At 36.4% G+C, this 18501-nt stretch overlaps 1 protein-coding gene across 1 annotated transcript in view; it reads right to left on the reverse strand.

Moving 5' to 3' along the window:
* DTHD1 (death domain containing 1) overlaps nt 1-18501 on the reverse strand; it is a 99109-nt gene that overhangs the window by 38410 nt on the left and 42198 nt on the right. Inside the window, exon 9 of the mRNA XM_053700280.1 lies at nt 5204-5362. Within this exon, the coding sequence (XP_053556255.1) occupies nt 5204-5362 (159 nt within the window). The remainder of the gene's footprint in view (nt 1-5203; nt 5363-18501) is intronic.

Raw genomic sequence — 18501 nt, forward strand, 5'->3', positions numbered from 1 at the left:
TATGTATTTACAGTAAATATTTCACATTCCAATGTTCTTCACATAAGGGAATATGTATAAATAGATATTACTATAAATATATGTACAGGGAGTGCAGAATTATTAGGCAAATGAGTATTTTGACCACATCATCCTCTTTATGCATGTTGTCTTACTCCAAGCTGTATAGGCTCTAAAGCCTACTACCAATTAAGCATATTAGGTGATGTGCATCTCTGTAATGAGAAGGGGTGTGGTCTAATGACATCAACACCCTATATCAGGTGTGCATAATTATTAGGCAACTTCCTTTCCTTTGGCAAAATGGGTCAAAAGAAGGACTTGACAGGCTCAGAAAAGTCAAAAATAGTGAGATATCTTGCAGAGGGATGCAGCACTCTTAAAATTGCAAAGCTTCTGAAGTGTGATCATCGAACAATCAAGCGTTTCATTCAAAATAGTCAACAGGGTCACAAGAAGCGTGTGGAAAAACCAAGGCGCAAAATAACTGCCCATGAACTGCGAAAAGTCAAGCGTGCAGCTGCCAAGATGCCACTTGCCACCAGTTTGGCCATATTTCAGAGCTGCAACATCACTGGAGTGCCCAAAAGCACAAGGTGTGCAATACTCAGAGACATGGCCAAGGTAAGAAAGGCAGAAAGACGACCACCACTGAACAAGACACACAAGCTGAAACGTCAAGACTGGGCCAAGAAATATCTCAAGACTGATTTTTCTAAGGTTTTATGGACTGATGAAATGAGAGTGAGTCTTGATGGGCCAGATGGATGGGCCCGTGGCTGGATTGGTAAAGGGCAGAGAGCTCCAGTCCGACTCAGATGCCAGCAAGGTGGAGGTGGAGTACTGGCTTGGGCTGGTATCATCAAAGATGAGCTTCTGGGGCCTTTTCGGGTTGAGGATGGAGTCAAGGTCAACTCCCAGTCCTACTGCCAGTTTCTGGAAGACACCTTCTTCAAGCAGTGGTACAGGAAGAAGTCTGCATCCTTCAAGAAAAACATGATTTTCATGCAGGACAATGCTCCATCACACGCGTCCAAGTACTCCACAGCGTGGCTGGCAAGAAAGGGTATAAAAGAAGAAAATCTAATGACATGGCCTCCTTGTTCACCTGATCTGAACCCCATTGAGAACCTGTGGTCCATCATCAAATGTGAGATTTACAAGGAGGGAAAACAGTACACCTCTTTGAACAGTGTCTGGGAGGCTGTGGTTGCTGCTGCACGCAATGTTGATGGTGAACAGATCAAAACACTGACAGAATCCATGGATGGCAGGCTTTTGAGTGTCCTTGCAAAGAAAGGTGGCTATATTGGTCACTGATTTGTTTTTGTTTTGTTTTTGAATGTCAGAAATGTATATTTGTGAATGTTGAGATGTTATATTGGTTTCACTGGTAAAAATAAATAATTGAAATGGGTATATATTTGTTTTTTGTTAAGTTGCCTAATAATTATGCACAGTAATAGTCACCTGCACACACAGATATCCCCCTAAAATAGCTATAACTAAAAACAGACTAAAAACTACTTCCAAAACTATTCAGCTTTGATATTAATGAGTTTTTTGGGTTCATTGAGAACATGGTTGTTGTTCAATAATAAAATTAATCCTCAAAAATACAACTTGCCTAATAATTCTGCACTCCCTGTATATAGCTATACTAGTGCTGCACCATTAATCGCATATGCGATTTAAAATTGCGATTAGTCCCTGCTGTTTAAAAACCGTGAGAGTACGCAATTTATAACCCTGTCCACTATGATGTCCCCTATGATGTACAGGAGGGCTCCGCAGCGGCCACATGCCGGTAAGGAGGGTGGCAGTAAACTAGCACATGGTGACTGACTGAGCTCAGGTTGAGTGGGGGCCGGGGGGCAGGCATGTCGGATCTAGCTGGAGAGATAGCCGGCCATGCAGTGCTGAATGGATTAGCAGCATTTTCGTGTCCGGTGCAGCAGCAAGCACAGCGGCTCCCTCCCACCATGAATAAAAAAGCTGGCCAGCAGGATGCACGGTCTGCGCACCAAAATACTCAATTCAAGTATTTGGTCTTGCAGACCGTGCATCCTGCTGGCCAGCTTTCTATTCATGGTGGGAGGGAGTCAGTCGCTGTACTTGCTTCTGCACCGGACAAGAAAATGCTGCTTGGGGGGGCCAGTAAGTGAATGTGGTAGTGTTGTGTAGTGGGACTCATTTGGCATAGGTCACCATTGCAAGATAAAGAGATTGTCTCCTATGCACTAGAATCATACTGCAAACTATAGAGCTCAGCTGGCTTACTTTACACTATTATTGTTTGCTATAGAGACCCTACTGCAGAGTATAGAGCTGACTCGCATTTGATATAACTGATTAGTACTGTTGCTGATTTATGGGTGCAGTGCTAGGTCCCTCTAATCATTTTACCCCACATATTCTCTATGCAAGGCAGTGCCATGTTTGTTTGTCCATTCTCTTATCTAATATACTGCACTGCACAAAATAGAATATTACTGCAAGCTATGGAGCATGATTACTTGCAATATTTCTACAGGCACGGAGATTGCTCACTCTGGAACTAAGAATATTATTGTATTTTAAGAAGCTTGCTTATTTTTTAATAGAACATTAGTGCTGCAAGTTAAATGCATACTCAGTGTAATAAAATAATACAGTAGGTTATGAATATTTATATATATATATATATATATATATATATATTTATTTATTTATAAAATATTTTACCAGGAAGGATACATTGAGATTTCTCTCGTTTTCAAGTATGTCCTGGGATATATATATATATATATATATATATATATATATATATATATACTGTATAAACACACACACACACACATATGTGGTTTGTATTTTTATTCTCCCATAGTGTATTGGACACTGAGAAACATGTATATTAAGATTATGTAGTCTTAAATACATTTATTATTGAAAAATTAAGGTGTTACAGTCATTTATAAGAAAATCGTGTTTTTTGCCCATATCGCCCAGCCCTAATCTATACCTATATTTAATCATATATATATATTCATTCTAAAACACAATATTTTCATAAATATAATCTTTTTCTTGTCTCTTTAATATAGTAAAGAACTACAATATTTATAGAAAGTGTAAGACAACGATAACAATAATATATACCTTGATTGGTCCATTACTTTGATATTATAAAAAGGGAAAATCTTATTTTTCTAGATACTGGCCCAATCTTGGAATATTTAAATTCATTCATTTAACTTTTTAGATAATTTTGTCTATAAATGTATTGTTTTTTAACACTTTTATTTGTTCTATTCTTATATATACTTACCAATAACAAACAATTTTTTTATGTTTTATTCATTCTTTATTATTATTACTTATTGTATATTTTGTTTTATTTACTGAATAACTTTAATATTAGTTTTATTTAATTCATTCTTATATTGTATGCAATATATTTTTGCTTCTATAATTGGCATATATTTTATTTTATTATATTGCATTTTATATTAGGTGTTATCAGGGTTGTATTATATGAATTTTGTGTGAAAGAATATTCACAGAATTTAATCACACATAATTATTATTATTTTATTGGTAGACCGAGTGAATAAATACTACCTGTAACCTGAGCCAAGGCAGCCTCTGATGAAACGCATGTGCGCATGCGCGAAGCGCTCATTTTTTGTTTCCAAGTGCATATAAAAGTTATATTTACACTATGCTGTAGTCTATTAAGCATGCAATAACATTATGTCTAAAAAAACAATGTACATACCTTTATATATATACTTTATTGCTAAAAAAAAATGCTATCTATCATCTGAGCTTTCAGTGAATCATAATCGTTTTGCTGGTGGTGTGTGTATATAGGTGTGTGTATATGTTTATTTATGTGTTTATATGAGTATATATGTGGGAAAAATGTTTTGTAGACACAAAAAAATAGATCTATAAATAAAATAATAAGTTTAAAGGGATATAAATGTTAAAATTAAACTTGCAAGAATCAGATAGAGCATGCAATTTTAAGACAATTATAAAATCTCTTTTCTCTTGGTATCCATTGTTGAAAATGTGTACACAGATATCCTAACACCTGATACCTCATATCGTTGAGCCCTGATAACTTTGTTTTTGCAATATTATTTTAAATATTTTTTATTAGATAGTGTTATTATGAGTGTAACTGTACTTTGTAATGTATTTTTATGTGTTTTGTTGCACTTTTTGATTTTGTGAAGTTTTGAGGATGCAGTGATCATTCTAGCTTAAATCGCAATTGCGCTCAAGCAATTGTGTTTACTTTTAATTTTTTTATGTGAGCGGTAAACCCTAAGCGTGCAAACACCCGTGATAAACCCCTTTTCACTTGTGTGTAACTGTTAACGTGCCACTCGTAATCTGTGTGTATATATATATATATATATATATATATATATATATTTGATGTGCACTAGCTATATGAGATCTACTTTTGAATTTTGAAAATATTTAGTTTTTATATCGCTTGTCAAAATTAAAGGTGAACATTGATATACAGACAGTAAATAAAGGTTATCATATTCCACTTTTTCTCATTTCTGTTATGATGTCACAGAAACAACTATTACTAATTTCAACAGAAACAATAGCCATGGTTATATCTCTAAGTATGAAATTTAAAGTAGATTCATTAGCTGATTTCACACATGTAACTGGTTCTGTAACTCAGCAGTGACTAATATGGAAGTATTCATATGGACAAGATAATTACATAGCATACCAAATAATACAATGTTTTATGACAGATAGCGAATTTATTAGAGTAACTAAGCTACTGTTATTACTGTCCATGTCAGCAATAAATAATGCAAAAACAGCAACCTGACAACAACAGTGTAGGTGTTTATGGTTTGTGTTGCTGATATCAACTGGCTTTTTTTAGTCTGATTTTCATTGTTTAATAAAGAATATTTAAAGACACCTTAGCTTCTGCATTTGAAAATATGTTTTTTTTTATTTAAATATGTTTATTTCATTGTTTAACTACTTGGTTTATAAAAAAAGGCTAAAACACAAAACACAATATGCTGAATTCTACTCTGACAGAATAAAAGCTACATTTAAATTTACTGATAGAGTCTAAGCTACTGTGGTCAATCAACCAATCATGTAAGAGTATCATGTTATCATTTGTAATCACAGGCAAAACTGTGTTTTGCAATACATTCATTTTTACCTTTGTGGGTGCTCATTAATTTCAAATGAAACAATTCCATTTTGCACATTTCTTACAATAACTTCATCTAAAACACTCCATTGGTCATCTTTATATACGAGCAATTTCAAAAATTCACTTTGGTTTTCTCCATGTTTCCTCACAGATGCACTAGCAGATCTGAAATATGAATATGACAATTATTTTATTATATTTAAATAAATCTCGTGTATCTCTGATATCATATTAAAAATTGGAACTAGAACATAAGAGGTCTTAGAAAGAGACTGCGCTTGAAATATCAGCACAGTATAACACAAGCTGCTTCAGTGTGACATCATCAGAGTGAGACAATGGAGGCACTGGCACAACGAGGGAACAGAGAACCTGCAAGTGCTGAGTGTTGTGTCTGGTCTGCGCCACACACATTACTGAACTTGGACATAGTCATGTTTACATTTTGTTTATTTACACTGTGGACAGTCGATAAATCAAACCCAACCACATTTGAGTCGGTTTCAGCTTTGCTTTAGCTTAACAGTATACACACTACATGGATGCACAACCATGTGTTTTACAAGCGATCCTGCGACAAAACCAGCAAAAGAGGATTCCAGAGTGAGATCCTGAAAGGGGAACCTAAACTACATCAGCTATACTTATAGAGGACTTCTTGAAAACTTTGGATTTAACTACACAGACTCTCAGTGAGACCTGGTATCATATTGATGTATTTTTGTATTGCTATTGACAGTGTATCTCGGCTCCAAATTAGTAGGCTTACCATAATTTTTAGTGGTGAAACTGGGGCCACCTGGTGCGGTGCCAGTGGGGGTGTGGTCAGGAGCGTGGTCAAGGGGGCGTGGCAATTACCGGTCCTTTTAAAGTAGTAGCTTTTATGTGTGTAATGTTTTGTGGATACTCTACCCTTCCTCAGTCAAACAAGTGAATCACACAGTTTAAATAGACCGTAACATCACCCCCTAGTGAAAAAGGCACCATTACTTTGTCATGGCAAATAAATCATTAATCTAAATCTCAGATTCTAAATAATGCCAAACATCAAGCATAATTATCAATTTCACAATTTAATATCTGCAGTCTAATATGTGTTTTATGTGTCTAATTAAGGAACAGAGCCAAATACTGATAAGGCATAAATACAACATTGAATGAAAGTAAAAAAGAAACACATACCTGCTAAAGCTGTTTAAGAGGCTACTCTATACCATAATGCAGGAAGATTACAGCCAAAATGCTATCCTGCATGAAGTAAAGCAAGATCCAGGCCAAAAATCCTTCCTGTCTGTACTTCCTTGTCATACCCATATGATTCCCCTAAATGTGCATCACCGGCAATGTCACCAGGTGGGGGGTGTTAAATTCTTAGAAAAATAAACCAAGTAGTACTACAAAATTAAAAAAACCTATGCTACTCACTCAGCCTGTATTAATAAATGTAAACTTTGAAGGACACAGACTCTAAGCTAAGCAGGGCTGTATGTAACAAAGTACCAGCATCCAACTATGCTGGAGAGCCACAGTCCAGTCATTTTGAATAATGGGTCTGGGTTTCAGGTGGCCTGAAACCCGGACACATGATTTGAAACCTGGAGGTGGCAACCCTACTGGGACAGAATGAACAACTGGGTGGGACACTGGGACAGCGCCTCCAAAACCGGGACAATGCCAGTAAAAGTGGGACTTCTGGTAAGCCTACAAATTAGGTCTTTATGTAAGCATGTTTTTAGCTTAATAAATACTTTGTTTTTTACCTGTACTACTACATTCAGGTCTGGGGTGTTTTGCGCTTCTTGCTTGTGTTTTTCCAGCTGCTGTATCCATTTACTATCCATTACAGGGATAGAAGATTGAAGAAGTTTGCAACCACAGAAATAGTTTCTTTTTTTTATATGAAATGAATGGGACTATTGGATGTAAAAGTAACATAGTAACATAATAACATAGTAGATGAGGTTGAAAAAAGACCGAAGTCCATCGAGTTGAACCTATACAAATGTAAAATACTTACAAAAAGCTCCAGTATAACTTAAATAATCCCACTAAAAGGTGATCCATTTAATACTAGCAATCATATCCATGAATTGTGTTTCTAGACAGAAATGAATCCAAACAATTTTAAATGTATATAGGGTATTAGCATTCATTACCTCCTTTGATAATGAGTTCCACAATTGTATTGCTCTTACAGTGAAAAAACTTTTTCGTTGCAGGAGATTTAATCTCCTTTCCTCCAACCTTAAATTGCGACCTCTTGTCACAAACAATTTTTTTGGAATAAACAGAGCTTCTGCCATCTCTGTATATGGGCCTTGAATATATTGATATAAAGTAATTATGTCACCTCTCAAGTGTCTTTTTTCTAAAGAAAACAGACCCGGTTTGGCTAGCCTCTCCTCATAGCTTAAATTCTCCAGTCCCCTTATTAGCTTTGTGGCCCTTCTCTGAACTTTTTCTAGTTCTGCAGTATCTTTTTTTACGATCGGTCCTCAGAACTGCAGTCCATACTCAAGGTGAGGTCTTACCAGGGATTTATATAGTGACAGAATGATGCTTTCCTCCCTTGAATCAATGCCTCTTTAATACATGCTAGTATCTTATTAGCCTTTGTAGCCGCTGCCCTGCATTGTGCACCCATCTTTAGCTTATCATCTATTACTACTCCCAAATTCCTTTCCTCCTCTGTTTGGCTAAGTCTTGTCCCATTTAAATAATAAATTGCCTACTTATTTTTACTTCCAAAATGTAGAATCTTGCATTTTACCCTATTACATTTTTGCACATCCCTTTGTAACAAAAGTTCATCCTGCTCTGACCTAATGACCTTACTTATCTTAGTATCTTCTGAAAAAATAGAGATGTCGCTATTTAATCCTTGCTCCTAGTCATTTATAAAAATATTAAAAAGAACAGGGCCCAGTACTGATCCCTGGGGGACTCCACTGATTACCTTTGTCCAATATGAGTATGATCCATTTACTACTACTCGTTGCTCCCTATCTTTTATCCAGTTATTTATCCCTGAGCTAACATTTTCAGCTATTCCCAGTCCCTTAATTTTGTGCATTAATCTCTCATGTAAAGTAAAATTCTACCTACCTTTTGTTTGTAGATAAAGCACAGTTTAAATTTAAATTTTTGTGTATCTTGTTAACTTAATTTTATAATTAAAACAATTCAAATCTTAAATATTACCAGACAATTCTTAGAAAAAAAGAAAGAAAAATACAGGGGCTTATGCACACATACCTATAAAAATTATTTATAAAAAATTATATTTATTGGAAATTAATTAAAATAATTGTAATCATTAGAGGAACTTAGGAAAACCCACAATTATGTACACAAACCCAGGATAGGAGAAAAAAAAAAATGACAGCTAGAAAGTGTGCATCACACTCCCCCAGAGAATCCTGTCTGATATGCTGGAACCTCGACATCAAGTGGGACAATGTGGAGAGGCAAAGTAATAGATTAAAAGAAAAGCAAATGCATTTTGGCTGAGATGGCCTTTCTCAATGCTTATTTACAAACTGCCCTATATACACTCACTGTCTTAAATACCCCTCAATGAGAATACCGAACCATACATCATTCGTTGCATAATTGAGTCCCTCTCCTCATTACATGATCATTATTGTGATTGCGTCATCAGGGTGTGTAGATATGTGGCCAATCATCTATCAGGATCCGTTCAGGCTTCTAACAAGAAATGATCCTACTACAAAGACTATTCTCTATTACAGTCCATCACATGGCTGAAGTTGTCACCCATTCAGCATTCACCGTTACCTCGTATTCTGAGTGGTTCAGCATAAGATACATAATATCTACAGAATACACAGTGGCCACGTCCTACCCTCGCCCCGATGACGCAACTATAATGGTGTTTATTAGGAAAGTGTTTAGCTAGGGAAGATACTATTTTGCACTTCTCTAGCCCTCTTTTAGCATTATTGCTCATGTGGTCCAACATTCTAGTACCCATATTTTGTGTGGTCCTCCCTATAAAAAAAAGATGCATTTACAACTAATACAGTACAGAACTTTAGATTTACAATTTATAAAATCATTGACCTTCCTTCTTATACTTTTGTTTTCTTAACCATATGAGGGCAGACTTTACAATTACCACATGGTACAGATCCTTTCCAAATGAGTTTCCAAATTCTGTATCAGATAAAAAAAAAGTATGCCATTGGTTATTCAAAATGGAGCAAATATTATCAGAATGCGATGAGAAAGTAGAAACAAACCTTGTGTGCTTATCAGAAGATCTTTGCATAGGTTTAAGAAAATCATCTCTATCCTTAGATAGGGTAATGTTGTAAGCCTTGGCTAACAATTCTGGGGAGTATCTTTGTTCTAATAGCCTGGCAGATTTAATCAAATCAGGGGTGATTTTATAAACTGTAAATCTAAAGGAGTTGTATACTGTATTAGTTGTGAGTGCACCATTTTTTATGTAGGGATGACTATACGAAATATGGTTACTAGGATGTTGGAACACATGAGTAATATACAGAATGAAAGAGAAAGAGAAGGGCAAAATAGTCTCTTCGGTAGTAAAACATTTTCATGATAAACATAATTCCAACCTAAATAGCTTTCAATGCAGGGGATTAGAATGTGTTAAATGGGTATCAGTGGTGGTAACACTGAACCCATTTTATTACAAAAACAAACCAGGTGGATTTGTTTTAATGAACTCAGTTATTCCCCATAGCATGAATGAATTTAATAACTACTGGCTATACTTATAAAAACTGCTATGTAATAAACTTTGATCCCATATAGCACTGTGTAATATCCTAATGTATATTATGATACTTGTAGTCTGTGTAATCAATGAAACATAGTTATCAGAGCAATAATTAATTTAACAAAGAGCAAACTTTCTTGCAGGTGATTTGCAGGTTATGCAATTTATATAGCAAGAATGACACCACATACAGACACGGTACGCTATGTAATAATGAATATGGGACACTGTATTTATAAATAGTTCCAGTAGAGTAAGGTTCTCAATACATATAAACAGACAGTAAAATGAGATGTACTGGGATACATTTATTGTTGAATTCTGTTTATGCCACTTGGTACCAGCTCCTTAGAGATAATCCAAAACAAAATTAGTTGTCTCCCCACACACCTCCATGACATGAGCCAGAGAATAGCCATCTGCTACGTGATAGAGGGTGGGGCACAGTCATCGTGTATACTATAGAAGCAACCTTTCAGAAAGTGAAATTATTGACCATAATAGGTTGCAATAAGGTAGAGATGGTGGCAATAACTGTCATAAATATGACTGCAATAGAGAAGTGTATCTTTGCAGCATGATCATCTACTATTAATAACCTAACATGCCTAACATGTCCCTTTGATGGCCTTTGATTGGCTACACACCTACACATCCTCATGACGCAATTATGGCTGCATCATGGGAGATGAGGGTAGGACGTGGCTACCGTGTATTCCGTAGATAAGATCTCTCTTATGCTGAGACACTCAAAATATCAGGTAATGGGGGGAACTTCCGGGAGGCGGCCATGATAGGTCGCACATTAACACTCTGCTCTAGACCTTCCACTATTTTCACTTAAAATAGCACTCCAGACGGCTCATTTATCTACCACATAGCATGGTTTTTAAAGCACTACAGATCCTGCTTTGAATGAGCCTATTAACCCTTTAAGGATCGTGACTTTGAGCACCCGGAGCACATTCTAGGGCTGAGGCCTTTTATTTACCCCCCGGCGAGGTCCAACGGGCCTTGTCGTTAGGCAGCACGTTGTGCTGATCTCAAAGCATCCAACCCCTAATCTGCCTGACTACAGATCTATACCGAAGATTATGGAATGGACTACAGATATTTTGAGGGACCTGGACCGCTTGCTAAAGGAACATCATTCCGCATTCGAATCTATTTTACATGATGCATTCAGCCCTAGGGATAACCATTCGCTCCATGCAGCCACGCAGAGGGAGCCTGTATTGACAGAGCGGGAGACCGCTGACACTCTTGATGGTAATCTGGCACCCTGGAGCCCGCAACCCACGCCTAAAAGAATGGTAAGGGACTTGCAAAGTACTTCTGTGACACCTAATGGAGCGGCTGATGGAGACAGAGCTGAACAGCTAGATGGTAGCATGCTGTGTTACATTACCCAGCCAGGTGCTTGTCTGACCACTATAGCGGCAAACCAACTAACATCTATATTGCAACAGAGGGCTTCCGATCAAATATTAGTGCGCTCTCCAGCAAGTGACTTTTCCGTGAACACTATGCATAAACTGCTGGAAGAAACACACTGTTCTGGAGCATTTACACTACTCACTATCACTCCAGAACAATTGTCCGCGGGCTCTCCAGTGTGTAACATTATTGGGAACAGTTTTGGCAGATGGCTGGAGGAAACACACTGCTCTGCTTTACTTAGTACCCTTGTCTTTGCGGTATCACTACAGCCGCAATGGGACCCTGGCGGTATGATTTGGGCCGCTTCCTTCTTGGCAGCAAAGGATTACTGTGGAGCGAGTAAGGGTGATTTAAAACCAGTATTGACATAAGTCTGCTAAAAGCTTAGTTGGGACATTGACTTTCTTTTTCCCTTAATGCACCGGATTACTCCTTGAAATTATTGTAGTTTGAGTTAGGGGGATCCAACGCCAGTATTAGCATACGTTTACTAAAGCTAAGCTGGGACGCTGCACTCTTCATAAATATTTTTGCTTCCAATCACCCCTTCCTACTGCTGCTACTTTTGAAGTGGGACCCTGAAGGTCTGACCTAGACCGGTCTTCGCAAGCACGATAAGAGAATATGGTGGACCGCTCTGGGATATTACATCAGCTCTTTTTTTCCCCTTAGTGACTGGGAGTAACACAGTAGGAACTCTTCATATAGGTGTTAAGCCCTATAGTCATTACACTCTATATTTTTTGCATTGTTACCATTGTAGCTCGATTATAACAATATGTATATTTGTAATGTGATTACATTTAATCGCAGATGCTCTGTCCAATGTTTGCAGGTCCCTTATACTATTTATGATTTATTTACTGTTTAACAATATGCTTTGCAATATCGCCTTAACCCTTACTGTTTATATAAGGATGTCAAGCCTAGTAACATAGTATCATATTTTATGTATATTATCACTGCGGTCCCACTTTAGCAGTGTATATTTGTAACTATTTAAGGATCATTTGCTGAAGGATTACAGTTCCCCTGTATTGTTTGTGACTTATTTACTGCTTAACAATATATACTTGGGTATACCCTTATCTTAAGTTTTCTTCCGTTTCCCCATTCCCCAACTGCCTATAGAAAGCATATTCGGCCATCTCTGCATTTATACCCTTGAATGCCTTACAGCCTTTATGCCTTACCCATACCTCTAATGGTCCAGTATACCTTTTTAAAGTGGTGTCTTGCTGCCAGCGGCCGGGGTAGCGGGATACCCATTCTCTTACTCCTTTAATTTTTACTAGTCTTTTGAAAAGGTATGGGCTAACATGATGTTGTAATATATATATTCTTTAATAGGAGACAGAATACCTTCTTCTCAATATGTTTTAGTGGGATTTCCTTCGTTATATATATGTTACTCATATTTGATTTGGATCTAGGGACTCATCCTTTGGAGCAGTCTTCTTTGTTTTATATATAGCTCCCTCCTGTCTCCCAACCCTTACAATGTATACATACACAGTTGCGGTCTCCAAGTTTCAGTGTAGTCTAATATTCTACCCAGCATTTAAAAGGTATATTCTGGCTACATGGAAGGCAGAGTCTTATTTACAATTTTTTCAACGTTATAACACCCTGTTAAACCACTATGCGTTAAAAAGCATTTACTTAAGCATGTTTTATAGCTTTTAATATAAATATAAAAAGAGGTTTGTCATTAAAAAACCAAAAGTGATATTTTCAGATGGTAATACCTTCTAACTTCTGGACTTTCACAGACGAGGTCCAAAAGTGGCCTCTTATATCATTTATAAGATATATTGAACATCAGGCATCTAATTTATGTATGCTCTTTATTTTTATTTTTTTGTTAAGATCTTTATATCAAGACTGTATAATGTTCACATAACATTTTGTTTCACAATTGTCTTTCAATACTACTATGTTGTCACCTTAAGATCTATGTATGTATGCCTTGCCACAAACCTTGAATAAAAAAAAAAAAAAAAAATATCAGGTAATGGTGAATGCAGAATGGGGGACAATTGCAGCTGTGTGGCTGACTGTGATAGAGAATAGATCTTTGTAGTAGGATCGTTTCTCGTTAGGACCCTGGATGGATCTTGATAGATGATTGGCCACATATCTACACACACTCATGATGCATTCACGATCACGTCATATGGGGAGGGACTCAATTACGTAACAAATGATGTATGGTTGGGTTACAGTATTCTCACTGACGGGTATTTAAGACAGCGATTGTATACATGGTGGTTTGAGAAAGGCCATCTCGGCCAAAACGCATTTGCTTTTCTTTTAATCTATTACTTTGCCGCTCCACATCCTCCCACCAGATGTCTAGGTTCCAGCATATCAGCCAGGATTCTCTGGGGGAGTGGGATGCACGCTTTCTAGCTGTCTTTTAATTTTTTCCTCCTATCCTGGGTCTGTGTACATAGTTGTGGGTTTTACTATTTCCAGGATTTGAGGAGGTTATGTTCCTCTAATGATTAAAATTAATTTAAATTAATTTTTAATAAAAATGTATTGGGATGTGTGCATAAGCCTCTCTCTTTCTCTTTCTTTTTTCTAAGAATTGTCTAGTTATTATGAAAGTAACTGTACTTTGTAAAGCATTTTTTATGTATTTTGTGACACATTTATGTTTTGCACAACAGTTAGCCAGAGCTCTGAAGACGCTCTATCCCAACTAGCATTAACTTAAATTGTGCTCAAGCGATAGCATTTACTTTCAACTTGTAATACAAGCAGTAATTCCAATGTGTGCAAACACCCATGATAAACTCCTTATCGTTTGCGCTTAACTGTTAGTGCTCCATTCGTAATCAAGCCCTTTGTTGCTAAATATTTTAATTTTATATTAGGCATATTTGCTCTTGTTTTATTTACCATTAATTGACTTGGAATGCACATGTATTGTTAAATGTATTGTGAAAATGTATTGTTTATTTCTATTTAGCATACTATTCATTTATATTTGTCAAATTGATGGTTAATTATCTTGCTTTTATTGACCATAATTAGCCATACTAAGCCTTTATTTGTCATATTTATTGTCTTATATTTGATATATTTATTGTTGATTTTTTTAGTTGAAGTTCATTTGGCACATTGTGGGCTAGATTACAGCTAGAGTGCTTAATTATCGCGCTCCCGCAAACAGGCAAATTTGCGTTTGCAAGAGCATTATAATTAACCAGCCATTACAAGTGACTGGTTATTGCTACCGCGAGCTTGCGGTAGCAATTAGCACTCTGAAAATTAACTGTACTGTACTGTATATGTTTATATTTATTTACATATATATTAAAAAATGCTGACCTTCGCTGCGATATTTAATTCCTTCACTGCACAAGGTTCTGATGCCATCTGTGACGGCATTGGAATGAGGCTCCCATAGGAGCCTATGGAAGCACTCTCCTGTGAGCGCAATGCTTCCTAGCAATGTGAACGCAAGCTCGTGTTCGAATTGCGATTAATTTGTAATACCAGCACACATTATCCTGTGCTGGTATTACAAAGTGGAACACTAATATCGGTTGCATGCAAGCGATATTTAGTGATCCACTTGTAATCTGGCCCTTAGTGTTATGTTGTATTTGCCAGTTTTATTTCATATATTAAATATGTATTAAATTATGATTGTTTTATTTCTAACTTTTATGCTGATCTTTAAGACGAAGCTTGGGTTTAATTTATTAATTTACATTATATAGAAATATACTCTTAGTTGGCCCCATAAAATTTAAATATAGCTCCTCAATAATCTGGCTTAAAGGTCTGGCTTCTACTTTAAAAAATATACCCATATCTTTCATGTGCCACTTAAAATAATAGATATCATATTCCTTTAAGAGTTACATAATTTATATCACGCTGCAATAACGAACATATAATGTATGATCTATGATAGTCTCTGAAGCCATATAACGTCTTGACTGATATGTGGCCATGCATCTGTCTAAGGCCTGATATTTGGGCATGTGTCTGGTTTACAGAAGTTAAAGGGACAGTCAAGTCCAAAAATAACTTTCATTTTTCAAATAGGGCATGTAATTTTAAACAACTTTCCAATTTACTTTTATCAACAATTTTGCTGTGTTCTCTTGGTATTCTAGTTGAAAGCAAACCTAGGGAGGCTCATATGATAATTTCTAAGCCCTTGAAGGCCGCCTCTATTTTATTTACTTTTCACAGCAGGGGAGAGCAAGCTCATGTAGGCCATATAGATAGCATTGTGATCACGCCCGTGGCTAGTGGCAGACACTGCACTAATTGGCTAAAATGCAAGTCAATAGATAATAACTAAAAGTCATGTGATTAGGGGCGGTGAGAAGATGCTTAGATACAAGTTAGTCACAGAAGTAAAAAGTGTATTAATATAACAGTGTTGGTTTTGCAAAACTGGGGAATGGGTAATAAAGGGATTATCTATCTTTTTAAACAACAAAAATTCTGGTGTTGACTGTCCCTTTAATCAGGACACACATTTTCTTGTAGGCATTTTTTTTTGGCATTTTGCTGGGATACATGGGTTGCAAGGTATTCATTTAGCCTGAGGTCTAATGCTTAGTATAAAAGGCGTGGAGGGCTTCAAGATGGGTAGTGTATGAAACTACTTAAAGGGACAGTCTACTTAAAAATTGTTATCGTTTTAAAAAGATAGATAATTTCTTTATAACCCATTCCCCAGTTTTGCATAGCCAACACTGTTATATTAAATAACTTTCTACTTCTATGATTACCTGTATCTAAGCCCTTGCAGACTGTCCCTTATCTCAGTGCTTTTTACAATCTTGCATTTTAGACAATCAATGATGGTTCTTGTATAACCATTATCATTCTACACCGGAATGAGCACAATGTTATCTATATGGCACACATGAACTAACACCTTTTTGACTGTTGTGCAAGATATAAAAAGCTAATACAAACACTGAGAATAAGGGCAGCCTGCCGGGTATTAGAAACAGGCAAACTTAGAGGTTATAAAGTATATTCATGTAACAATGTGGAATGGGTAGTAAAGGTGTTAGCTATTTTTTTTAAACAATAAAAAAAAATCAAGTAGACTGTCCCTTTAACTCCCACAGGAAAACATACGACCCATCAATGTTTTTGGCCACCTTTTTTAGTTGCACAGTTTAGAACCACACATTGAATCACCATTCACATATATACTGAATATAAGCACTCTTGCACTGGTCTAGCATCTTTAAAAAATGTATTGAAGTGCCTTAGAGGCAGTGGTGACTCTAGGTGTAGACACCACCATTTATTAGTGTAGCAGCCACAAATCACTTACAATGCTCTAATCAGAGCAAAGAGATTAGAAAAAATTAAAACTGGGTATAATTTGGCTTCCCCACAGTTCTCACTTTTTTCATTTGCATATTATATGGTCTAAAACCAAATCTTCTTGAACAACTTTGTATATAAAACTGAGAGTGAATTAAATGATTATATTAAATGGGTTGGACAATAAAAAACAACCACTGAAAGAAAAATGTATGTGTATATATTCTAATTGGCTACCATGTTTTTTGTATTTTAGCAGGATCTTCTTCAGAGTAGGGAAAGATAAAATGTAATATACAATGTATAGCCCTAGCATAACAGTTAAAAAGGGGGTTTAGTATATATCATGTCACTCAAATTTTGCACCACATGTTATCCTAAAACTCACAATGCACTGAATTTACTTTATACATATTTTTATGCAATCATGCTTCATATTTTATATCACTGTAATTAGATCTCAGTCTATTACAAAACATACACTTAAACAAAGGCTACTTACAAACACTCACCTAAATTATAAGTTTTGTGCTAAACAGGGAGCGAAAAAGCCAAAAACGTTGCGTTATTTCACTCTCCATAGCGCTGCCATTACGAGTTACTGAAAAACCTTCTTGTGCTGTGCGTAATGGTGCGTTAAGCTCCATACCGCACAAAAGCCAAGGGCTGATTTGACCTGCTCGTGCACGCTTTCCCCCATATACATAATGGGGAGAGAGTGTTAGAAAAAAAACTAGCACCTGAAGTGCGGAATGGCGATCGCCGTAACGCAACCCCATTGATGTCTAACACCCTAACATAAAACCCTAGTCTAAACACCCCTAATCCGCCGCCCCTGACATTGCCGACACTAATAAAAGTTATTAACCACTATTTTGCAGCTTCCAGACATCTCCAATACTAATAAAAGGTATTAACCTCTAATCCTCCACTCCTCGACATCGCTGACACTAAAAATAATTATTAACCCCTATTCCGCCACTCCCCGACATCGCCGACACCTAAATAAAAGCTATAAACCCCTAATCCGCCGCTCCCTGACATCGCCGCCACTAAATAAAGTTATTAAACCTTAATCCGCCACTCCCCGACATCGCCGCCACCTAAATAAACCTATGAACCCCTAAACCTCTGGCCTCCCACATCACCACCACTAAACAAACCTATTAACCCCTAAACCTCTAGCCTCCCACATAGCCGCCACTAAATAAACCTATTAACCCCGCCCTAATCTGCAAGCTCCCACATCGCAAAATACTAAATGAAACTATTAATCCCTAAACCTAACACCCCCTAACTTTAAATTAAAATTACAATATAACAATATTTAAATAAATAAAAACTTACTTGTGAAATAATAAAACTAAGTTTAAACTATAAATTAACCTAACATTACTATTCTAATAAAATAAATAAACTACCAATTAAAAAATCTAAATTACAAATTTAAAAAAACCTAACACTACGAAAAAATGTAATAAAATCTAAAATTACAAAAAATAACAAATACTAAATTACAAAAAATAAAAAACACTAAGATTACAAAATAATAAATGAAATTATCAAAAATAAAAACAATTACACCTAATCTAATAACCCTATAAAAATTCCCCCCCCACATCGCTGACACTAAAAATAATTATTAACCCCTATTCCGCCACTCCCCGACATCGCCGCCACTAAATAAAGTTATTAAACCCTAATCCGCCACTCCCCGACATCGCCGCCACCTAAATCAACCTATGAACCCCTAAACCTCTGGCCTCCCACATCACCACCA

Source organism: Bombina bombina, chromosome 2, assembly GCF_027579735.1.
Source record: "Bombina bombina isolate aBomBom1 chromosome 2, aBomBom1.pri, whole genome shotgun sequence".
Taxonomy (NCBI): domain Eukaryota; kingdom Metazoa; phylum Chordata; class Amphibia; order Anura; family Bombinatoridae; genus Bombina; species Bombina bombina.